Genomic DNA, 25,200 nt, shown 5'->3' on the forward strand with positions numbered 1-25,200 from the left:
AATTGGCAGTTCCTTAAATCATTCCTGTATTATCACCAAAAATGTTCCATTTTCTGATTTTGATTTTATGATGTACATTAGGAGTCCTAAGTTTCCTTACTATGGATCTGATCAAGAGATTCAGGAATTTAGTTTGAAAATCAGTTGTGGACCAAAGTTAGAACAATCAGAAAGCTCCATCTTCCGTATCATGGCACAGGTGTGTACTCCTGCTCATAGCTCCATGGCCTGCTAGACATTGCTATCACCAAGTCCACGCTGGCAGGAGCCTGAGCCAGGGCTCTGAGGGTTACTGAATGACTCGTGCCTGGATGTGGTCTTTCCATTCACTACAGATGCAGGCACACTCTACCAGAGGAGTGTATACACAGATGGCATGAAGCTGCAGGCCCCTCTTGAAACACTATGAAACATGACACATATGCTTTAAATGAGGGCACTACATTTGAGTAAGACATGATGTACTGATCAATTAGAGGTTAGATTTTTGAGAATGAAAAAATTCAAACAATTTTAGAAAGAAATCCATGCCTTCCCATATGAGTGCTGTTGTTTATATTCCATGTTTTAGAATTCTAGGCAGTAGTTCCCAGGCCTGGTATTGAGAATGAAAGTGAGTAACTACATTGGTGGAGACAAATACAGCACCAGAGAGTCAGCATCCCCATAGCTTCTCTCCCTCCCATAGTCCTCTGAGCAAGGACACTTTTGCTTTGTTCTTATTTTGCTTTACTTTTATGCAAAAACATGGAATTTGCCCCTGATTGCTTCCCCTCCATGAGAAAGGGGCATTGAATGCTAAGGTCCATTTTTGTTATAAGAAGGGGAAGGTTAGAAGCCTGAATTCTCTCAGGAGATAGAAGGTGCTAGTCACCAGGTGTCTAGTTTCCCAGGCTTACTGTGACCAAAGTTATCGGTGTTTTCCATCAACAATTTCTAAGTTTCCTTGTCCCTATCTATAGTTACATTCTGAGCCAAATAGATGAAGCCAAGCAAACACACACACACACACACACACACACACACACACACACACACGTGCATCTGCACACAGACACACATCAAAAAACAAACCATAAAAGGAGTGAAGAGATTAAAGCTGGCTTAAAAAATAGCTAAATTTATGGGACCATATCTCACCGACATGCCTGAAGCTGCCCAACGCTGTGTTGTGGTTTCTCTATCCCCTCTTTAAAGACAACATGTGTATCTACTCTCATTCCACACATCTTAATTAAAGCACGAATGTATAACCTTTCAAAATATTAAGTTAATATGAAAGGAACTCTTGCCTTCTACACAACTCCCTGCATGTCTCTCCAGGGTGGAAGGGAAATAAGCTGAATTCAGCACACTTTTTTTTCCTATTAAGTTATTGCAAGGTTTCTGGTCCTTTTGTTTGCTTTGTGTTTTCCTGCTTGTTTGAACACTGAATTGAGATCCCAAAAGACAAGGAATGAAGGGAGAGTGACGGTGGAGGTCATGGCGGCCCCACCCAGCAGTGAAGCAAGAGCAGATTATGCTCCTAGTCTCTATAACCTCAGAGAGTTTTGAGACATTTTTTTAAAATATAAAAGTCACTTAATTTCAAAACTATTTCAACATCTGTGAAATCATGTTGTTTGTAAGTAATAACTGGGTCCTATAAGGTTGTTACTTTATGATTAAAGTGAATAATAATGGTTGTAAGTTGTTTCTTAATCCTGTATAAGTCATTTGTATCTAGTTAAAAGTTTCTTAAATTTAGCACTTTATATTATCAAGGCTGTCCTTTGGAACTGTTACTGTGTGCTTACTATTTTATAATGACATGTATTTACTTTTATCAGTAATGAAATTACTCAAAGGGCAACAAAATGCTAGGCTTTACTTTGTATCTATAAGGTTTTGAAAACTAAAATGCCAGGACTTACTCTTGGGTTTGTTGGCAGAGGTCATGAGGCAAGGGTAGAGACAGGCCAGCAACTGGCAATGCCAAGGAAATGCTTTGTTCCACACCAGTGCTGGCTGTAGAGATGACAGCACCTGGCAAGAACATTCTGCATATGACATGTCAGCAGAGAAAGAAAGTGGGGTGTCCTTCACATCAACATAACAGCCTTTGTAAGATCCCAGGAGTCTTTTGTCTATTTCTCTTCTCATAAGTGACACAAATAATCTATAAGAGTTCAAAAATTCCAAAATCTGGCCAGGTATAGTGGTTCACGCTTATAATCCCAGCACTTAGGAGACTGAGGCAGAAGTATTTTCATGAGTTTAAAGTCAACCTAAGTGATATAATTGAGATGCAGGCCAAATTGGATTACATTTGGTAGCATTCAGTCTCAAAAGACCCAAACAAATAAAATTCAAACTCAAGATATTTCCTCTTATATATAAATAATTCTTAACCAAAGGTAAAGCATGTATTTTCTACCAAGTATATTTGACCTAATTATTGAGATATTCATATAAAAGAACTAAACTCCTAAGGGAAACTTAACTCTAGTCTTTACTGAACCAAGGAATGGTGACTACTATTGGTAATCTATGCAACTGGTTTTCAAATCTTGTTCCAAAACAGTGTATCACAGTCTACGATTTATTCTTCAGGCTGAGCTGATCTGACCTCAGAAATACTTTCTAGAACTGTTGTAATGCATGAGGGTGAACTGTGGTTGATCTGGGTGTAGAAAACCTCTATTAGGATATTGTTACATCTCTGGCATCCAGCATTCAATTCTGGACCAAACGTCTGCTCTGACTGGCTCTTGGCTGGAGCTGCAGAGAAGCTGGCAGCGCTCTAGATCAGCCCGCCCTCCTACTTTGTGTATGCATGCACAGCATTACACGAGCCTTCCTCTGGTTCCAAGTACAGACGAAGAAATCAAAACAAATGGTTGCTCCAGCGGCTTCTGAGGCGTTTTTTGATTGCCCATCACCCTGCCAGGTGGGAGCGCCACCCTTCCCGTCATTTGCTTACAGTGCCTTCTGAGAGTTCAGTTGATTTTTCCAAAAACGGGCTGAATTGCTATGCTAAGAGAAAAATTTGCAGGAAAATTCTGTAGTTTATGGCATATTGAGACCAGAGCACTCGAAAGAAGGAATCAGGTTTTGAGTAGCACCGTGCTCTGGTTGAATTGTATGGGAAAACTGCTGAATGAAAATAACATGGAGTTTTGTTCTCTGAGAAGGTCACTGTCTCATCACTATTTACATTGATTTCTTTGAGCAACACAGCTTATCATGTAACACACGGGAAACCAATTAATCAAGAGTTAAGGGTAGAGATAGGTGCTTTTATTTTCCTTTTGGATAAAAATCAAAATTCTTTATCATTCCTGATTACACTGTATAAGGTTGAAAATATCACCCACACCCAAAAAGATATGAAGCAAAAGCCTGATGTCCCAGCCTGTTCCTGACACCTGCATAATTTCTTTGTTTAGCAAAGGTCTCTTCAGGTTGCTGGATAACCGCATGAGTCTGCAGTTGGTAAACGTTCATTTTCTTGACACCTGTTGTCGCTTTTAGATCCCTCAAGAACAGAAAAGAGAGAAAGCAAGTGTCCAACCCCCGGGTGTGATGGAACCGGCCACGTAACTGGGCTTTACCCGCATCACCGCAGTCTGTCTGGATGCCCGCACAAAGATAGGGTCCCTCCAGAAAGTAAGTCGTGTCTCGCCGCTCCTCGGGGCGTGCAAGCACTCTGGCTTGTCAATCATTCCTTCCCCAACCTCATCTTCATGGCACCTCAGTGCAGCTGTCACTGACCAGACTCTTCCTCAGCCTGGAGGGCACCTCAGGAAGCTTCCCCTATCTCCTGGATATTCTGGGTACCAGCTCTGAAGAGTGGCTCACCCTGAAGCTGACTCCCTGGAACAGGCTCCCAGGCCCATTGGGTTCTGGTCCTAGCCTCAGTTTTATTTACTCTGTTATCCCCGGCAGGTCATTTCTCTACTTGGTCTCACACATTACAGAACTGAACTAGCCAGCCTCTAAAACAACCTATCAACACTGGTCGTCTAGAAATCCCAGAAAAAGGAGGCCTTGGGGTTCCTGTCCAAATTTCTGAACTACTGCAAACTGTCCAAGCAGCATTTAAAACAGTTTTGTTACAGTCACAGCAGTCTGTTTCACACTACAGGAGCATCTGCACACTAACAATGTTAAATGAACAGGTTTGGAGCTGGTGGGGTTTTCTTTTACACCTTTCTACATCTTTCTAGTAGATAGGTTCTGAAGCTACAAAATCCATCAATGAAAAGTGTTTTCTTTAGATTTAAAATGATATGTATCCTTTTTTGTTTACTTTTTTCTTGGCAAGAAATGCCAACTGTGTAAAATCAATGAGAATCAATTGTCCGAGGCACACACTGAGGTTCAGGAATGAGTGAGGTGATGGATACCCAGGATGAACCCACAGCATCCAATATCCTCCTTTAGCTTCCCATGGGAGAGGTGGTTCCTGGTGTGGCTAGATAACCAGCGGAATCAAAGGCATATCGAGAAACATTCTCTTACCATGGGCACCCTTGAAATCTTTGAGGAGCAAACCTGTCAAAGGTCAGGCAGCTCTTGGAGTAGTGCATCATTAGAAATAGGAAAAGCTACATGTTCTCTGGTGAAATATGTTGCGTTGCTCTTGTGGCTCCAGGTTCTCAATGCCTACTAAAATGCATATGTTTCCTGTAACTGTCTTGAGAACGATTCTGGAAAGTTGTGAAAATAAACAAATGCAGGTGTGTCTACAATCCCGTGTGTTACATGACAGGGAGACGCATGGTTGCCGACAGAGGCTTCCACGTGTGAGCACTGTGGTGGGTGCCTGGCTGGCAAATGCAAGCACTGCCCCATTCAATGCCGTAAACTCTGTGGGGAGCACTGCCCTGCTGGCTAGATGAAGAACACGGCAATCTGACTCCATCTTCTTTCTCTTTCAAGGGAAGCACGCTGGCTGGCAATAGGTGGCTCAGTACTTTAAAGTTCATCTGAGCAGGAGTTGAACGGGTCTGTGAACACAGCTGTAAATCCATGCCAATTCCCAAAGCCGTCATCAATCGGAACCCTGGCCTGGTGTCACCATTTCAGTTGTAACCTGCTTCTTGGCATCAGGCATGCTGCAGGTTCTCAGTACAAAATAAGGCACCAAGGCTGACAGCTAATGCTATAGGAGGGTTTCTTTATGGGATTTTTTTTCCAGGGTATAGGGTGTTTGCCTTCAAGATCAATCCTTCTCAATGGATAAGAATTCTCCTTGACTATTTTCACAGGAAGTATCTAGATGTGGTTCAAGTATGGGTTTTGCTCTATTGAACTAGAAACTGAATAGGCTTGCCCTGGTTGGTCACATTCAGACCCATCTTAGCAGGCAGTAAGTGTAGCTCAGGTAAGACCTGGTCTTACAAACTGTCTGAAGCAAAGCATTTCTAAAGGCAGGCATGGTGCATTCCTATAATCCCAGAACCTGGGAAGTAGAAGCAGGAGGGCTGAGTTTGACGTTAGCCTGGTCTAGATGAGAACCTGTCTCATGAAGGGTATAGCCGGCATGGAGGTACAGAGAAACTCTAACGGCTTTCTCATGAGTAGTTCTTTATAATACTGTAAAGTGTAAAGATAATAGTAAGTAGAGTACTCCATAGTAGCCTTGTTTGGTTTTCTGGGTTGGCTTCCCATCCATTTCCGCCCAGATGAATTCAATGAAGGGCTCTTCCCTGTAACATACTGACTAAATGACAAAGGGCAGTTCTGTGCCTAAGGAGACCCCAACTGAGCCAGACAGAGTTTCGGTCACCACCCCACAATACAGACTTAAAGTGTGCTAGGTAGCATGGGAGGATACCAAGAAGTAGGTCTAGTGGGTGGCACCCTGGGTGGCATCTTTTGAGCTCCAGTAAAAAAAGGAGTGAGTTGCCAGGGAAAGGCATGAAGTGGGAGTGACAGAAAGGAGCCCCAACATAGGCTTGTGTGGAAAGGTAAGGTAAAGAAGGAGAGGTAGGGGCAGCAACCAGGTAAAATAGCATTCTTCAAAAGCCCCAGGTATGAAGGCTGAGATTCAGAAGGAGCCTAGGAGGAATGGTTAGAGGTCACTGGGCTTCCTGTTTGAAAGTCTTCCCAGTCTTCAGAGAAAGATTGGGAAAAGTAGTGAGGGAAGTGCCACAAACTGAAGAGGAGAAATGGTTTGAGACAGTTCACAGAGGCAACCTGCAGACTGAGGAAGCAGATGCCACTCCAGGTGTGGACTGAACATAGATAATTTCTGTGTCTCCACTTAGCAGGACACAGACATTTGAACTCTACCTCACGGCTAAGCCTGAAAGGTGTTTGCTCTCTCCAGGGAAGATTTTATAATAGAAATACTTAGCATAAAGAGAAAGAAAGGCATGTGTTAAGGTAAAAGAGGAGTGTGTGCCATTCTAACAGGTCAATAGGCTAGTAAGATTGCAGATTTCAAAGAGAAGGGCATATCTTCCTCTGAGATAGCGATTCCTCTGCAAGGGGTTCTCCTAGGCACCCTCCAGGCCCTCACAAGAAATGAGCTGAAGGCTGACATTTCCACCTTAATTCATATCTAAACTTTAATTCATAACTTTAGCCATACCTAAAGAAAGAGGCAGGAGCTATGAAGGCTTAAGAACAAAACAGCAATGGACTGTTCTTAAGGAATTCACCAGAAGTAAAGACGCAAAACATGGACAGGCACAAGGGCATGTAGAAACTCCACACAGGGCCCAGCAAGACAATGACCGCTCCACGGGAGAGAAGCCATGGACAATAGTGACAGGTGTGGGCAGACATGGCTGAGCAGACCTCACAGGACCACTTGACCGTAGGCAGGCTTTGCAGGCAGTTAGGACTGGGCTTTGCAGACATCTAGATCAGACAGGTAGAGCATATGGCCAGCAGGCTCCTTTGAAGTCAGTTGTCTTGACTTCCCCATCACCCCTAACCTCACAAGTCTCAGCAGACAAAGGATGGAACAATAAGGACCAGCCTCCCTGGATGCCAGTAGGCAGTGTCCTCGTGCCCTGGGGACCAGCTCTCTCATCTTCCTATTTGTTAATTTCATGTGGTAAAAATGCAGGGATCTAATTATTCCTGTTCATTCTACTGAAAGCACAAAAGATTCTAATTTCCTAGGTAAACGTGATTTATTTTAAAAATGAGATTTAAAGTTTGGCTCACTCACATCAGACTTTCACAATCCCATGTGTTTCCAAAGCACAGGCATGTTTTTTTTTTTTTAAAAACACCCAGGCTATGTGCTGTTACATGGCTGATCAGCATCCAGTGCTTATCTATGGGATACACTAAGGTGGCCCTTGCTTCTGTCCCACATGGGACTATTCAGTTATGGCGCTCTCTGACCCCCATGGCTCCCTGCCAGTGCACCCTGCTTTGCATGCCTGAGGACAGTCATACAATCTTCTTTCTCTTCCCACATATATTTCCTGGTCATGCACATCACAGACGTTTGTAGCTTGTCGTAAACTAATCTAGCCTGTTGAAACAATTGCATATTGTATTCTCATTATTTCTCTCTTTTAATGCTGGGCTATTTGTTTTTTTGCCTCTCCTTTGTCAAGTTCTTGCCATGCATGAAAATGTTCTCAAGTGTCCCACTCCAGGCTGCACAGGGCGAGGGCATGTGAATAGCAACAGGAACTCGCACAGAAGGTAAGCCACACTCTACTGGGGTCTATGCTAGAAGAAGCCACCCACAGCCCTGCCCCGTGGTAGCTCTTTACTGCTATGCAGCCCCTCCCTTCCAAAGGAGAGCGGCAGACCTCACACATTGCTCCTGGAGAGTTGGTCATAGCACATACAGGAATGTCAAAGGGTCAGTTGCCTGTTTTTGAAGACTTAATTTCTTCAGTTATGTTGCCTCCTCTAGTATAATAGAGCACTGTTCCCTCACAAAGTCACCTATTCAGTACAACATCTAAGATGGAACCCATAGCCACTTACAATGAAAGAGACCAGAAGGAATCCAGCAAGTTTCTCTAACCTTCTCTCATAGGAGAGGCTGTCTGCCACTTACCATGCAGGGCTGTGAACTAGAACCCAGCAGGGCTAATACAGAGGACTAACTTGGCTGCTCTTGAATTTGATGAATCCCCTGGCCATCAGCATCAACATCATTAAAATATGAGCAGATGTCCAAATGCATCTGGCAGGGGTACACCAGTGAGGACGCGGCTCCAGGTCAATGGCTTTAACTGGACTACTGCTGAAAATATACATTGTCAGAATTGTACTCTTGATAGTGTTCCAGCTTTCTTCCCCATCCTCTTCAGACATTATAAGAGTCACTAAGTTCCTCTCAAAATCTAGGTGATAACAGATCACTTCTTTTGCAGTAGCAAAATGTAACTCGGTTAGATCTGTCTTGCCACAGCTTAGATTTCTTCTTAAATGGGGGAAGGAAGCTGTAAAAGCTCTCTTAATTTTTACCTCACTGGTTAGTCACAACAAGAAGCTTGGTTACCAGTGTCAAGTTTATAATAAAACAGACCATGGCTCTATGCCCTGCAGAACGTCTCTGGTACTGAGTCTGCAGGAGCTGGCAAGGATGCAGGAGATCCCTGCTGAGTGCTGTACAGAGCCCACAGTGTCAGTTCCTTTTTCTGCCATCAACACATGTGTACACATGGATGGCCACCCACACAGAACTAGAACACATGGAGGCAAGCATGCAGATACTATGACTTCCTGTGGAAGCAGCTCAAACAAAGAGGCCTCAGTGTTCCCTCTGCCATACTGATGATGCTGAACTAGTTAAGAATCACATTTGCCTGAAGTCCTGGAGGTATTCCTGCTGTACCTCCCTTCTTTTACCCCTCCTTTGGTGAGCTCAAGTCAGAATCCCTGAAGCCTTATAGATAGATACCTCTGGCATCAGCTCAGAGTGCCACCTTCTGGTATAGCCAACTAACTGCCACTCTTGAGTCTGTCAAAAACTCCTTCTCTAGCTGCTACTGCCTTACCTGCAGAAATGGCCAGCACTCCAGCATTTCTGCTTGAAATTTTAACCAGCTTGTGTTGTATTTGCTTCCTGGAATTTGGCATACTCATCAGACAGGCCTGGTGCTGTCTGTCATAAGAGCTATATGCCAGAGCCCAGGAAATATATAGTACCAGGCAGGCTGGGAAATTTTCCTACCTCCATCTACCTCAGGGTCATCTTAGCTGGATGAAGGACAGAACATGGTGAATGTTATCAGTGTGTGGCAAGCCATTTGAGACCATTCAGTTAAATCTATCTCCTGTCATTGTAGCCTCTCTGGATGCCCCATTGCTGCTGCAGAAAAACTGGCAAAGGCCCAAGAGAAACACCAGAGCTGTGACGTGTCCAAATCCAACCAGGCCTCAGACCGAGTCCTCAGGTACTCAGCAGAAGTGTGTCATCAAGGGATTTCTCTCAAAATCTATCCTGACACAGAGCAGAGAGAGTGTTGAAGATGCTCCACGGAGTAGATGTGTTCTTGAAGGAGGGAAGGAAGCTATGCCAGATTAGAAACTGAGGCCTGTGCCCTCAATCCTGAGAGAGTATGTAGAAGTCTGGTGGTCAGTGTAACTCCAGTGGCTCGGCGTGACTTCAGCAGTCAGAGACCTGGATGGATTTCTATGATTTGTAGCCCTGAAAATTCATAATTCTATGAATGCTGACTAAAATAGAAGTTTTAGAAATCAGTAATGTTAGTAGCCCATTATAATTTTATCCCAGTTTGAAGCAAAGTACAGCACCTGCTTATGGGTGGCATGGGGCCTTTTTAAAAATGCAGGAATGACGAATGCCACATTCCTTGTGCTTGGAAGTTTTCTGTATGAAAAGCCATCAAAGCTGTCATCACCCCTTATCCTCACACACCCTGAGACGTGGGTGGAAGTAGGTGGCATCACTGCTGCTTGACAGGCAAGGCAGAGCACAGGGGCTCACGACTACCTGACTTAGCACTGCAGGTTAAAGTGAAAAAGTCCCGAGGAGCAAGACTGAACCCCGTTTTCCAAAATCAGGAAGATGTTTATCGGTAGAAGACGACATCTACGTTCCTCACAGACTTCACACACATCTCATGAAATCTGTGACAGTCCGTGTATTTCTGCTTTCTTACTCTCATGACAATGTCTCCCCATAAAATGCTATCATCGTCATGTTATCATTTGAATATACCCAGTTCCGTGGATGTTGTACCACAGTCATAACTCTGAGCTAGCTCAGAGGCATACGGGCTGTCTCTAAAGAGTAATGATAAATAGTTTCCCATAGATACAGCCTTTGGCTTCTACTATAGGTATTTCTTTGGGATAAGTTACTTAGAGAAAATTACTAGGCAAGAGATAGAAACATCTTGGTCCTCATTTAGTATTATTTTTTTGCAATTAATTAAATTTCCTTTCTCCTTTGAGAAAGTTAAAATGTTTATAGAAAAATGTAAATATTTAAACAAAAATAAGAAACTAAATGTAGCTATAATCCCTCTTTTCCAAGATAATCCTTCTCTGACTTTTGATATTCTCTGCATTATGATGAGAACCTAGGTGAACATCTTGTCTGCCTCTCAGTTTCCTATTTACTGCCACTATCCCTTTGCAGATATGACTGAATACTAAACAAGTTGTCCAACTTCTTCCCCACCTCTCAGTCCACTAATACGTGGAGGATTCCAGCAATTCCCAAGGATGTTTAAGGAAGCAGAGGCCTTAGCCAAAGGAAATGTGGGAAATTGTGAAAGAAAATAGCTCAGCAATGTCACATTCTTATTCTAATACCACACCAGAAAAGCTGCTTTTAAAACATAAGCAACTAAGCCGGGCGTGGTGGCGCACGCCTTTGATCCCAGCACTCGGGAGGCAGAGGCAGGCAGATTTCTGAGTTTGAGGCCAGCCTGGTCTACCGGGTGAGCTCCAGTACAGCCAGGGCTACACAGAGAAACCCTGTCTCGAAAAATCAAAACAAACAAAACAACATAAGCAACTAAAAGAAATGGCAAGTGCCGTGTGAAATCTGGGGCAAATTATATCATTTTTTTAAGTACTAAAAAATTATACCAAAATTTCAACAGTTTTAAATCTGAAAGAATTCTGGGTCATCGTCTCTTTTAGCAGTTTTTATATTTCCTAAATACGTTTTCCATGAATTAGAGAGGCTGTGGAAGTCAGACAAACACACGCAGGCGGAGCCTCGGGGACCCCACCCTGGTCCCAGAGAGGACGCCCTTCGAGCTCCGGCCTCCCACAAACCCTCCTTGCCGTGGCCGCCCCAGCCCACCCAACAGCTGCCATTTCACACACCGGAAGTCCAGGAAGGCCTTCCCAGTCAGGTGCACGCAGAGTTTTTCCCCACCTCAAGCTGAGGCCAGGCCGCCACTCGGACTGATAAGCCTGGTCTCCAGCACGCTGACTGTGGACCGTGTTTCCGGCGGGAACAAGCAGTGTTTCCGGTAGTCAGGCCGTACATCCGGCTAAGACCCAGGCCGTGTTCCCAGCCGAGGAGAGGCAGTGAGTCCGGCCGAGGGCGGGTAGTGAGTACCCCCAGGAGCAGGCCCGGCATCCAGGGCAGGTAGTGAGTCCGCCCAGGAGCAGGCTGGGCATCCAGGGCGGGCTGTCTCCCAGTTGGGTGCAGCAGCAGTGTTTCAGGATGACGAACCGGCAGTATTTCCCACTGAGGTACGGGCAGGATTTCCAGGTTTGAGTTCACTGAGCAAGGAAAAGTTTATCATCCGTGATTGGCCTTCCTAGATAGACTGTGAGCCAACACTAACACGTGGTTCACCATAGTTTTGGTTTTTGCTTTTGTCCCCCCACCCCAACACCCATTTTTTCTTTTTTTTTTTTTTTTGTTTGTTTGTTTGTTTTTTATTAGATATTTTCTTTATTAACATTTCAAATGTTATCCCCTTTCTTGGTTTTCCTCCCCTATACCCAACCTATCCACTCCCATTCCTGGCCCCGGCATTCCCCTGTACTGGGACATTGAACCTTCACAAGACCAAGGGCCTCTCCTCCCATTGATGACCGACTAGGCCATCCTCTGCTGTATATGCAGTTAGAGCCATGAGTCCCACCATGTGTTTTGTTTGGTTGGTATTTTAGTCTCTGGGAGCTCTGGGGGGTACTGGTTAGTTCATATTGTTGTTCCTCCTATGGGGTTGCAAACCCCTTCAGCTCCTTGGGTCCTTTCTCTAGCTCCTTCACGGGGGACCCTGTGCTCAGTCTAATGAATGACTGTAAACATTCACTTCTCTATCTGCCAGGCACTGGCAGAGGTTCTCAGGGGACAGCTATATCACGCTCCTGTCAGCAAGCTCTTGTTGGTGTCCACAATAGTGTCTGGGTATGGTAGTTGTTTATTGGATGGATCCCCAGGTGGGGCAATCTCCAGCTGGTCATTCCTTCAGTCTCTACTCCACACTTTGTCTCTGTAACTCCTTCCATGGGTATTTTGTTCCCCCTTCTAAAAAGGATCAACGTATCTACACTTCCTTCCTCCTGAGCTTCATGTGTTCTGTGAATTGTTATCTTGGGTATTCCAAACTTCTGGGCTAATATCTACTTATCAGTGTGTTCTTTTGTGATTGGGTTACCTCACTCAGGATGATATCTTCCAGATCCATCCATTTGCCTAAGAATTTCATAAATTCATTGTTTTTAATAGCTGCAGAGTACTTCATTGTGTGAATGAATCACATTTTCTGTATCCATTCCTCTGTTGAGAGACATTTGTGTTCTTTCCAGCTTCTTGAGGTCTTATTTTTTGGAAAAAAAAGTTTGATATAAATGGGAAATAGAATGATAAATAACCCCTCCTGAAATTAAGGGCCATTTTATGTAGATACACAGTTCAAAAATGGTGGCAATATGGGGATACCCACCTGCAAGGACTTTTAACAATATTTTACCTCAGAAAAAGTTTGAGACTTGAGATTGAGATGTGCAAACACCTATCGGTATCTATTATACAGAACAAAAATTGCTTAAAGAGTATAAGGGCACCAATGTTTAACTTAATTCTTTTGTGTTTTAGGTGATTTCCACTTTTGAAATAGACACAGACACATTAGTAAAGGAATAAGAATCAAAACCCCCTCCATTTAAATATTTTATCCCAAAGTCTAAGATAAAGGACTACTAGATAAAGAACATTGAAGGAACATGAATATTTATTTGCTCATAGGTTCTCCTACAATTCTATTTTAATGCCCAACTAGATAAATTCTGATACAGTTTTGTCTCATTCTGTGTTCCTATGTGTGTCTAGTTCTTAGTTTTAAGAGTCCGTGTCATTGTCATTGTGTGATTCCTCTACTCTTTGTAAACCCCACAAACGCAATGCCTGTAGACTGAATTCTTCCTCAACCACCTGTGTCATGTCTTACCGCCATTCTTTCTGAAAGTGAGATGAAATGATACAATGCTTTTTAAGTATTCTGTTACTTCTCTTTTATTTCTAGTATTGACTTTTCGTCAGATACTTTATTTGGAATATATTATTAAATCAGCCTGTCAGCCTGTCCTTTTGTGTGTGTGGGGGTGGGGTGGGGGGAGAACTAGGACTAAAGTCTAATCCATGAAAGGTCCTGAATTCTTGATAGATGGAAGAAAACATGTGTACTGGGATAAACATGTGTCACGTTGCATGGGCAGCCATGGGAAAGCATGCTGATGTTTGTTGTCTGTTTATTTTCAGGCCAATGTGCTTTGTCAAACAGCTTGAGATTCCTCAGTATGGCTACAGAAACAATGTTCCCACAACCACACCGCGCTCCAACCTGGCCAAGGAGCTTGAGAAATACTCCAAGACTTCGTTTGAGTACAACAGTTACGACAACCATACTTATGGCAAAAGAGCCATAGCTCCCAAGGTGCAAACCAGGGACATATCCCCCAAAGGATATGATGATGGTAGGAGGTGCACACTCTTATACATGAGAGACACGTTGCCGTTGATGATGTTGTTGTTATGTGTATCCATGTCCTGCAGATCAGCCACTGTTTGTGCTCACCCAGTGGGTGGGTGTCAGAGGCACAGCGCACATGGCAGAGTCCTGTGCTGCATGCCTGAGGCCCAGGAGGGGGAGGTACCTGTGGGCAGGAGGGGCACTGTTTCTGCAATGACTCCAAGGCCTCTGCATGCTTACAGGATATAACAAACAAGACCATGGGCCCTCTGTCTTTTGGGGTGTGGCTGAGCTGGTACCCTTGTCAAATGAGCCTTTTAAAAGACAAAGACCCAAAACAAGTTTCACAGGAAGGAACAGGTTGAACTATTTTGACAAGTTCCATATTGGCAGTGCTCTTCAAGGGTACACATTAGAAACTTTTGAGGGCCTTGTTCAAGGTCTATGCACAGGCTGCACCCTAGACCAATTAAGGTGGATCCCTGGAGGTCCTCTGTGTACTCTACTAGTATGTCTTAAAAGCTACCCAGGACTCTTGATTCAGCCAGCCCTCTGAGCAAACCATGCCTGAGTTCCTTCTCTATCTGGAGATCAGGAAGGCCAGCTTCAGTGTGGGACATTTGACCCTGAGCCTTGGGATCCCTGCCTTCTAAGAACTAATCTGCACTTAACTTACAAGTCATCTGATGATGCCAGAGGCTGGTTTGTTATTTTCCCTTCCATACATGGAAGAAGAGGGGATTTTAAAGAGTTAGGGCCCCGCTCTAAAAAAGATACTTAAAGTCACACACACACACACACACACACACACACACACACACACGCATAGACAGTATTTAAAAGAAATGTCTGGGGATTCAAAAATGTTGTAACAATCCAACATAAGCTACTATATATTTTTTAAGCTGTGTTTTTTATAGAGATAATAAGTAATTTGTTTTGTGAATGAAATTTAATATTTTATTGACATTTCATATACTGATTGTCTGTATATCATCAGCTCTTTAATATTCTGACAAGTAGATACATATAGAACAAAAGTAAGACTACAAGTATCGTGGAACTAAGTATTTTGGGTTTCTGTTTGGTAATAATTGTTGGCTAGTTTCAAGTCTTAAAATTTGTTCACCCAGTTGCAAATCAAGGGTCAAAAAGAAATTATCTTTACCCAGATGTAAACTCAGTTGATAGACTTTCCAATCTATTGACAGTGCATAGTGATCTCTTCATTAGATGTTCTTGTTCACATTCCTGTTCCACGGCTGTAGTCCAGGACACTATGTTCTGAGAAGCAACCTGACAAGGCTTTTTCTTTTTACCTTACTGACTTTATCCTGGGCACATATGGAGAGTCATTGCTATGTCTTAGAGCCACATACCTTTTCCTGGACTGCAAGTGGACCTGTGTGGGCCACCTCAGCTTTGTACTTTATGAGCTCCAGAGTCCTGGACCTGGAGCAAAGGATCTTCTAGTGTACTCACTTCCTTGAGAGTAGAGGGGGACTGAGAGTCCCTGCTCAAGGCTACGGTGGTGATCAGTGGTGATAAGGTGGTTTGGGGGTGCTTTTTTCCACCATAAAGACAGGAGTGAACATATTTATTGGTTCTGATTCTCTCAAGCCCAGACAGATAACTGTCTTGAAAGCTTGGGTTTTGAACTTGATATAAGTCATGCTTTCCATTGGTCCACCAGAAAAGATAAGCCTATTGAGCATACTCAATTAAACCACAGTATTAGATTGTCAGGAAATCAAGAACAAAAGGAATAGCAGCCTTCCACTACAACTTTCTGAGGAAGCAAATCAAAGCTCTAGTTTTCTCCTGTTGTCTCTGCTCTCAGACAGTTACTTCTAAAAAGAGCTCACCTTTGACAAAAGAGGTGAATCATAAAATTTTATAGGAGTCCCACAGCTAGGGAAGTCACCCCTGTGCCTGGGTAAAAAAGGTAGATTCTAGTCTAGTTGACTATGGCAGCACCCCCCTGTTTGCCCAGGCACAAAAAGAATGTACCTCTTGCCCTTAGAAAAATAAGAGAGTCTGGCCTGACATAGAGTTTATAGTTCTTAGGGCCTGGGAACAGTGACTGCAAGTGCAGAATGATGTAGCTAAGCCATAGGGCCTGGATATCAGCTCTTCAACTACCAGCCCTCCCCTGCAGCCTTCCATCAACCATCTGCTTCTCCCAGACACCTCGCCAGTGGTTGCTATCTGTCAGTCTTTAGGCTACTTGGTCTGAAACATAAAAGTGTGTGGCTTGCACTCTTGCACAGGGAAGCATGGTTCATTCTGTCTGAAGGACTGGATGCGTCCCACCAAATGGCAAATTGTATACTTTGTTCCAAGGTTGGAGTAGGCCTAGTGTTCAGGATGTCCTTGGGTTTGAGAATGTACAGGTGATATGGGGCGGGGGGCAGAAAGAAAAGCAAGGTTCAGCTGTAGGGGCTGAGAGAATAGCCTCCTCATGTCTGTTACAGTGAATCTGGACACCTCACATAGGAAGGGGATGAGATGGAAGGGAGGAGAGGCAGCTCAGTCCATGAGTGTAAAGTTATCTTCTCCCTTCCCTATGTCATGGACAGCTAAGAATGGCTCTGTTGTGTTTAAATGTTAACAAGAAAATCAAAGGAAGGGTATCTCGTGATGTGGAAATTATATGAAACTTTAAATTCCATTGCTGTGGTTATAGCCTGTGGTCACTCCATCTTTCTTATGGTCACAGCCCAGGACTTAAAATGATTCTTGCTTAGACCTGCTTGCCTCCAGTGCTTGCCACCAGGTCATTTGCAGGACAAATTGCTACTCTTGAGTGCTGCATCTCTGGGCACAGCTTACCACTTCTGTTCGCTGCTGCTTTCCATCCCATTACAGCAGCTACCCATGTCGTTTGCGAGTACACTACTGCCTTAAGTGCAGCTCTGTGTCCCATCACCCATGAGTACACCAGTATGTTAGCTCTCAGTGGACAAAGTGCCTGCTCCTCAGAGTCTCCAGACCTTTTCATGGAGGGTGAGCCAGGAAGATAGTAGCCATGCAGAAAGGATTCTGACAGAGGTGGTAATCAGGCCCTCTGAAGGCCTGGTCCCCCAACACATGCAGACAAACTGTTTTCCATGGAGGATTCTGAATCCTCATCTCTGCCTGTTTATAATACACAACAAAGAAGTTAAGGGCTAAGTTAAGTTAAGGCCCCTCTTCTGAAAGCACCCACCTTAGTGAACAGTGTCCCCTATATTTCTAGCTATCTGGTTCTCATGGAAATTGCTGATTGTGTGGCCATGTGTCTATTCCCTGAAGGAAAATGAAAAATTAAAAAGAAACAGACATACTCAAAAGAATGTGAGAATTCCCACAAGTAAAGTAGGCTTCTTAGGAGGGTTCTAGCTGCAGGTTTTGTGTTGGTTTTGCCACTAGGTTTTCAGTCTTTGAAGGCAGCCATGTTTATTTAGCCTTTAGGGTCTGTGATGATAATCTCTCTTCTTCAGCCAGGGACAGAATGCAGTCTGAAGGTAGCAATCCGTGTGGCTGCCTGGCTATCAAGCACGGGTGGCCTCTGGGAAAGAAGCCTTCACATTCTCTTCCCATCATCTGCTGGCACCTAGTATACATAGTTTTATCTGAAATAGACCTTTGTGCTAAGGAAACAGAAAGTGTAATAGCCACTGTTATTCTGATCGGATGTGGACGTGGGGAAGACAGTAGCAGGGCATCCCAAACAAACGCCCTCACTGTGTGATACTTTTGGCCTCGGCACCATGAATGATCACCATGCTGTGGTGGCCTTAGTAACTCAGACCCACAGTTCTGTGGCTATCAGGCAGTGTTAGCAGGGTGAAAGACATCATTTACTTGAACTAATTGAAGTATAGTCAGTGTTAATTTTATTTCACATAGAACAGAAGTTACCATATAGACTCAGTAAAAAGGAGGATATAGATGTGAACGTGACCCTAGCTGTATGAGTGATGGAAATGGACAGGTGCATGTAAGTGTTGCTGACAATTCAGTCGCCTGCTAGCCTTCTGCACTGCCCCCTTGTCAGAATGCAGGCAGCATCTCCATGACTTAACTACTGGAAAAGTACATGCTGCACCATATTCACACTCAAAGCTTCAAGATGATGGAAAGCGATCAAAGTAAGATGAAAGGAATGCAGTCATTTTAAACATTTGTTTTAGTAAATTGTTGCCAACAGATGTAGTGTTTTTGAGCAGATGAAATGCTAGGGCACAATATGACACATTCTTCCTGGACTGCAGCCCAAGTGCTTCTCTGTGTCTGCTGCCTGCCACGGACGGCCCCAGTGTCTGCATCTGTGTGATGGGTATAAAGCAGCATCCACAGGGAGGTAGGAAGCTAGGGTTCTGGTATACTTGGCCTGAGAAGCAGTTGTCATGAGACAGGATGCAACAGGACATAGATAAACTCCCAGAGACACCTGCTAGCTTTCCCCTAACTCTGCCCACAAACCTAAGTAGGGACACTACAGAGCACTGAGTGGGAACATCATGCCCCTGCTGATACAGTCCTACAGAGTGAGACCCTGTCTCAGAAAACCGAAAACAGCAACAACAAAAAAACGAACAAAAAGGGGATTTTTTTTCCTGGACCATTAGCTTGCCATCCCCATTTTAAAAGAAAGAGAGAGGGAGAGGAAGAGGGGGAGGGGGAGGGAAGGGGGAGGGGGAGAGGGAGAGGAGAGAGAGGAGAGGGGAGGAGAGAAGAGAAGAGAAAAAAGAAAAGAAAAGAAAAGAAAAGACCTTGTTGAAGTGAGGAGGTAAATGCTGTTAACACCAGCATTTTGAAGTGGTAGGTAGATACAGGAGGCTCTTCTATTCTAGACTGGCCTACACTATTTGGTGAGTTTTATCTCAGAAACCTCATATGTGGTATTGAGTTTTTCTACTGATCTCATGCTCTTATTTTTTATCAAAAAAAATTATGCAAAGTCATTAATGTGAGACCACATCCACAACATTTCAAAGCATTGCACATGTAGTCCAGTGTCACCCACTGGGCCCATGTGCAGGCCTCTGCCTGGTCCCCTGTACTGTCCTCAGTCACTCAGGGGCTCGTGCCTGCAGTTCTGTAATCATGCTAATGGAATTTAGAAAGAGAGAAGAGAGCAAGCAGGTGGCTCCCAGTACAGGAGTTGCCCTGTGCTACTCAGGTTGATCAGGTACCTGACTAACACTGTAGAATTGCCAGTGTGTCCAAGTGGCTTCTTGTCCTACAGGAGCTGTACTGAAACTGTCTGTGGTTCCTTAGAAGATACCTGGATGAAACAGTTGTTTGTGCATTTTGTTTCTGAGTGTAATGGCTGAAATTAGAATGAGGTAGTCACTGTTGCCCCAGGATCTGATCATCATGGCCTTATCTGAAGTAATCTGAATTTTATTAAAATGTTTTCCCAATACCATATCTCCCCAAGTATTAAGCAGGCAACATTTACTCCAAACTCACATTACCAGTGAGGGTCATTTCACTCTTTAGTGTTTGGAGATAATTTCATAGTATGGGCTGCAAAACCTGTGTTAGTCACATGAGGTTTATGGTTCATTTTGTGTATTTCTTCCTCTTTGGGGGACAACTGCCAAAATCATAAAGACCCTCAGGTCATAAGCTAGGATCAGTGGCCAGTCATAAGGCCCCTCCCCTCAGTGCCTCTCTACTCCCTTAACAGGAGTTAAGATAAAGATTTCTCTTTAGATAATTCCTCACTCTGAGGAGGCTGGGCAGGGATATGTGGAATATTCTATGTGGAATATCTGGTCTTGGTGAAAATAAATATTCTGTGAGCTCAACTAGCTCTGCCTCTGTGTTAGTGTAAAGGACCCATCCTAATCAGCCATGAAGGAGAGGCAGTGAAGCAGCTCTGAAGTTAACCCTCCCCCCAAATGCCTGCTGGTTGTATATAAAGGTGCTGCCAGGAATGAATGCTAATCAAGGTATCTGTAAGGAAAGACACCCTGCAGGCAAATAAAGAGCTGACCCAGGTACCCTCTGCTGTCCCATGCTCACCAGGGACAGGTCTCTGTCCTTTAGCACAGGGCAAGCTCATCCTTCCCTCTATCCAGAAGCCTGTATAAAAATCACAGGACAGAGGTGTTTGGCTCTCAATAGTTGGTATGCATGCACTGCCAGAAACTTACTTTACAAAGCCTGTAGTCTTCATAGCCTCGGTGGTGGTTCTTGGAGATCCTGAGGATCTGGGTCAACAACACAGGTTGATATCCACAGCCACATATGGCTAGAAAGAGTGGTCAACCTCTTGATGTCGCAGTAGCCAAGTCCTGTCCTACCCAAGTGGGTAGATGCTGCAGCAGACATGAGTACCCTGTCAAAACAAGGGTGATCCTCTCCCAGGGTCATCCTAATTATCTGTTCCTTCAAGCATGCATAGTGTGGAAGGGGACAGAACCTGGGCTCTTCATGAATAACTCCAATTTCTTTGTGTATAAAGTTAGGTGGTCAGGACCAATTGTGTATCCTGCATCCTGGGCGCAGGGCCTAACCACACTGTCCTCTGTCTCTGCAGCCAAGCGGTACTGCAAGAATGCCAGCCCCAGCAGCAGCACCACCAGCAGCTATGCACCCAGCAGCAGCAGCAACCTCAGCTGTGGTGGTGGCAGCAGCGCCAGTAGCACGTGTAGCAAGAGCAGCTTTGACTACACACACGACATGGAGGCCGCACATATGGCAGCCACAGCCATTCTCAACCTGTCCACACGTTGTCGTGAAATGCCACAGAACCTGTCCACCAAGCCACAGGACCTGTGTACTGCCCGGGTATGCCCAGGGCCCCAGCCATGACCCATGGGAGCTGTCTATGAGTTTGTTCACTGCCAGCCCTATAGCCCTGTGCCTCAGAACAAAGAAAGGCCTTGGTCCCCGCCAGCCCTAACTTGTGCCTGGGACATTAGCACAGCCATCACCCATGGTCTTTATGGTGTCTCAGTTGAATAGTACACAAAACCAAAAAGAGGTACAACTTGACATTTAAACAAGACAGTTTTGTGGCAGCATTTTTAGATAAATGTGAGGCTGTTTCTTCACCATGTGCCTAGTAGGTCACACAGGTCAAGAAGCAAAGAAGTGACAACTGATTGCACTCTTGATAGTCTGTGGTCTCAGCCAAAGCTGTTAGCTTGGAGGCATCTTGGTGCTACAAGAGATGGCAACACTCAGGGAATGGTGTCTATTGTTCTTCATCTGTTAGAAGAAATTGTATTTATCATGAAAATTACTTATTATTTTTTATTTTGAGATTATAATACACCTAGATCCATTTCTCCTTTTAAGCTATTACATGTATGTATGAATGTGGAGAGAAGCATGGTTCATCTATGGAGATCAGAGAGTAACCAGCAGAGGCTCTCTCCTTCCACCACGTGGGCATTCTGCCCACTGCAGCGCTGGCACCCAGAGCAGAAGAAGAAGCCATTAGCATGGGTAGGGAAGAGAGTAAGCAGGCTCTGCAGGGCTCTAGGCAGAAAGCAGTGTGTCAGAAAGTGCAGCCTGTGCACTTACCTGTGCCACCTGCCCTCTGTAACTGAAGGTTCTAGGTGCTGGCAATGGTTGTCATAAATCATTGTGATTTATGCTATCAGAGGAAGGCCGGTCGGTCACCTTCAGCTTTTATTCCTTTGATGGTTTTACTCCACGCTAGTGGGATAGTGTCAGGAGACATGCACTCTTCATGGACCTCTGAGCTACTGAAGGCTAGTGCAGAAGCAAGCCATCGCTGTGAAAGAATAGAGATAGGCATCTCCACCAGGGTTGTTTGGTTTTTCCTTTTTTAAGAATAATACTAAGATTAGGATAATGGCTTCAATATGATGTGGTCTAAATTAGTATCAAAGCTTGAAATCTGGCCTGCTTTGACAGAGTTCTGTAACAGCAGCACTGAAAAATATATGAAAGTGTAGCTTGAAGGAAGGACGCTTGTCCTGTGTGCCCGTTACTTTCCCAACCACAGGGTCATTCAGGTTAGAGGTCACTCTCCTGAGAAGATGGAGGTTTATATTGACATTGCTTGTTCACTGCCATCTAAATGCCTTCGCCCCTCTGCCAGCAAAGCTGACTGATGAGCTCGGCCTATTAAAAGGCATGCGCACATTGTGTGTGTGTGTGGGGGGGGTCTTATTTTTTATTTTTTACCTATTTGACACAGTAGCAGATATGGAGATATCTAGGTCAGCTCAGTCCAGAATCTCCATATCAGGGCCTTGGGAAACTATACTGCATACCAACAGTTCTGAAATGGAAATCTGACCCCGGATTCCATCTCAGAAGGAAAATTCTAGTACCTTCTCCATCCCTTCTTCAACATTCAAGTCCTTTTCTTTTCCCCATTCTGAAATTATTATCATCAACAGAATGCCAGGAAGACAGTTAAGCTGCTGTATGATGGAAGGATAGAGGTGGACAGTGGATGGATGGGGGAAGGACCAATGAGTACATTGCTGAAGTGGTCATGGAGAGGGAGGGAAATTGGGTGGGTGGATAGATGGATGGCTAGAGGATGGATGGATGGATGGATGGATGATGGATGGGTGACTCTTCCAAGCAATCTCTCAGGTAGGCCTGTGGTAGCGAGCATGCCTGTGGATCGTGATAGTTCACCTGGGAGTTACTGAGGGAGCAATAGTGGGTGATAAACTCAGTCTTAGCTAATGGTCATCCTTAGTCAGGGAAGGATGGGAAGGCGGTCAGGCCCTCTGGGTTAGACATCTTTCTTTCAACAGAACCCAGACATGGAGGTGGATGAGAATGGCACCCTGGACCTGAGCATGAACAAGCAGAGGCCTCGAGACAGCTGCTGCCCAGTCCTGACCCCCCTGGAACCCATGTCCCCCCAGCAGCAGGCAGTGATGAGCAGCCGATGCTTCCAGCTGAGCGAGGGGGATTGCTGGGACTTGCCTGTAGACTACACCAAAATGAAGCCTCGGAGGGTAGATGAGGATGAGCCCAAAGAGATTACCGTAAGTAACTGTGACGTGAGATTACCTTCTCCTTGCCCCTGCATGTATTTGTTAGGAGCCCAAGAGAGGCCTTGAGGAATAAGAGTCATTTTCACACTCTTCAAAAGAAACTGCATTTTCTCCCTAAATTTGATGTTTAGCTGACAAGGACTCAGAGAACATTTTTGGTTGATTCAGGGGGTACAACTGATATTGATTTGAGAGAAACAGACTATGGACTGTTTCAGACTTTCTTTTCTTTTTTTTTTTTTTTATGGGTTTAAATGTCAACTTTCTTTTCTCTGCAGAAATCTTTTTTTTTAATTAGGTATTTTCTTCATTTACATTTCCAGTGCTATCCCAAAAGTCTCCCATACCCTCCCACCCCACTCCCCTACCCACCCACTCCCACTTCTTGGCCCTGGCGTTCCCCTATACTGAGGCACACAAAGTTTGCACGACCAATGGGCCTCTCTTTCCACTGATGGCCGACTAGGCCATCTTCTGATACATATGCAGCTAGAGACACGAGCTCCGGGGGGTACTGGTTAGTTCATATTGTTGTTCCACCTATAGGGCTGCAGACCCCTTAGACTTTATTTTCTAATAAATATGTATCATTACAAATTGTTTCTCCAGGAAATTAAAGAAAGGATCATATTATTTTATTTTCAAACAAAACAATACTGTATTTTTATGATAAAGTATAGGTAGGAGGATTGGTGGCACATGCCTGTAACCCCAGTGTCCAAGCAGTATAGGTGGGAAGGTCCAGAGTTCTAGGCCAACTTGAGCTATATAGTGAGACCCAATTGCATTTAAAATAAGTACCTATTAGTACGTGCTACAAATAAGCTCAAGCACTTAGCCTATACTTCTTGTATAATACATCTTAGTGCAGTCATCTGATTCTTTGTTTATGGCAGTATTTTTAAAATGCCTATGTTAAAGTATATATTTTAGTTTGGGTCTTCAAATTAGTTTACTGATGCAATATAGTACACTTGAACTAAAAGATATTTTCTTTCTTGGTGTGCTTGTGCTTATGGGTATTAATGTATGGGTGTACCCACATTCACAAATCAGAGAAGGCTGTCTTCTTATGGCTCTCTCCGCCTTATGTCTCTAGACAGCAGGGACTCTCATTGAACATGGAGCTCACTGTCTAATGAGGCTGACTTGCCAGTAGACTCTTGTGCTTCTTTTTCCTTTCCCAATACTGACGCTAACAATACCCACACCATACCCAACTTCCTACATAGATGCTGGGAATTCAAACTTTGGTCCTTGTGTTTGCAAGGCAAGCATTCTTACCCATCCAGCCATCTCCCCGGCCCCAAGAACTTGTTTTGTTTTGTTTTGTTTTGTTTTGTTTTGTTTTGTTTTGTTTTGTTTTGTTTTTTGAGACAGGGTTTCTCTGTATGGCTCTGGCTGTCCTGGAACTCACTTTGTAGACCAGGCTGGCCTTGAACTCAGAAATCTGCCTGCCTCTGCCTCCCAAGTTCTGGGATTCAAGGTGTGTGCCACCATGCCCGGCTAAGAACCTCTTTTCTTTACTGTAGACCTTTTCAGTGCTCAACTCTGAAAGTTCTCGTCTTTATCCACTGTAAAGAAAGAAGAAGAAAAAAAAAGAATAAAATCAGAGTAGAATTTGGAGCCCTCATCAGACTAACAATGCCTTAGAGTGGGAAAGGGACTGGTGACAGGTCTTGCATTGAGCCTTTTTGGGTTTTCGTGCTGTGTAGTCCTGGTTGATCTCAAAGTTACAGTGACCCCTGCCTTGTCACCACCCCCACCCCTAATGCTAGATATAGAGATATGTGCTGCCTCACTCAGAGTAGGCACAGTCTACCTTGGTTCCTCTTCAGTTGCTGTCATAAAACAACATGGCCAAGGCAACTTAAAATTGGAAGGGTTTAATTGGGTGTACAGTTTCAGAGCATTAGAGTCCACAGTAGCAGAAAGAAGGCATGGCAGCATGAACAGCTAAGAGCTCACACCTCAAACCCCAAAGCCCACCTCCATTAAAACACCTTCTACAACAACAAGGCCACACTAAATCTTTTTAAAAAGTTCCAGGAACTGCTGCCCAGGTATCTAAACATATGACCCTATGGAGGCCATTCTGACTTAACCACTACAGGCTCTTATCCTCAATCTTCAAATGGAATTAAATACTTAGGCTTTATATAAATGGAATCAAATTTGAATGTCAAGCTAAATGTAAGGGTTCTCTGTCCCACAGTTAAACCATGACCATTAAGAAAGACTGCCATATCCAGGGATCCATCCCATAATCAGCTTCCAAACGCTGACACCATTGCATACACTAGCAAGATTTTGCTGAAAGGACCCAGATA

The 25,200-nt window shown here is 44.2% G+C and overlaps 1 protein-coding gene and 1 long non-coding RNA gene across 17 annotated transcripts in view; one reads left to right on the forward strand and one right to left on the reverse strand.

Annotated features, from left to right (window-relative positions):
• Window positions 1-11,363, reverse strand: part of LOC110307426 — a 95,320-nt gene extending 83,957 nt beyond the window's left edge. The window contains exon 1 of the long non-coding RNA XR_002379384.1: window positions 11,275-11,363. This is a non-coding gene — a long non-coding RNA (uncharacterized LOC110307426). The remainder of the gene's footprint in view (window positions 1-11,274) is intronic.
• The window catches only part of Myt1l (myelin transcription factor 1 like), a 393,059-nt gene that overhangs the window by 299,850 nt on the left and 68,009 nt on the right, over window positions 1-25,200 (forward strand). For 15 of the 16 annotated variants that reach the window (XM_029484681.1, XM_029484687.1, XM_029484691.1 and 12 more), the window contains 6 exons: window positions 3,514-3,648; window positions 7,566-7,656; window positions 9,258-9,365; window positions 13,670-13,884; window positions 20,416-20,666; window positions 22,625-22,861. In XM_029484681.1, coding sequence (XP_029340541.1) covers window positions 3,514-3,648; window positions 7,566-7,656; window positions 9,258-9,365; window positions 13,670-13,884; window positions 20,416-20,666; window positions 22,625-22,861 — 1,037 coding nt within the window. The remainder of the gene's footprint in view (window positions 1-3,513; window positions 3,649-7,565; window positions 7,657-9,257; window positions 9,366-13,669; window positions 13,885-20,415; window positions 20,667-22,624; window positions 22,862-25,200) is intronic. The other variant, XM_029484694.1, reaches the window with a different exon arrangement.

This window comes from Mus caroli, chromosome 12, assembly GCF_900094665.2.
Source record: "Mus caroli chromosome 12, CAROLI_EIJ_v1.1, whole genome shotgun sequence".
NCBI lineage: Eukaryota > Metazoa > Chordata > Mammalia > Rodentia > Muridae > Mus > Mus caroli.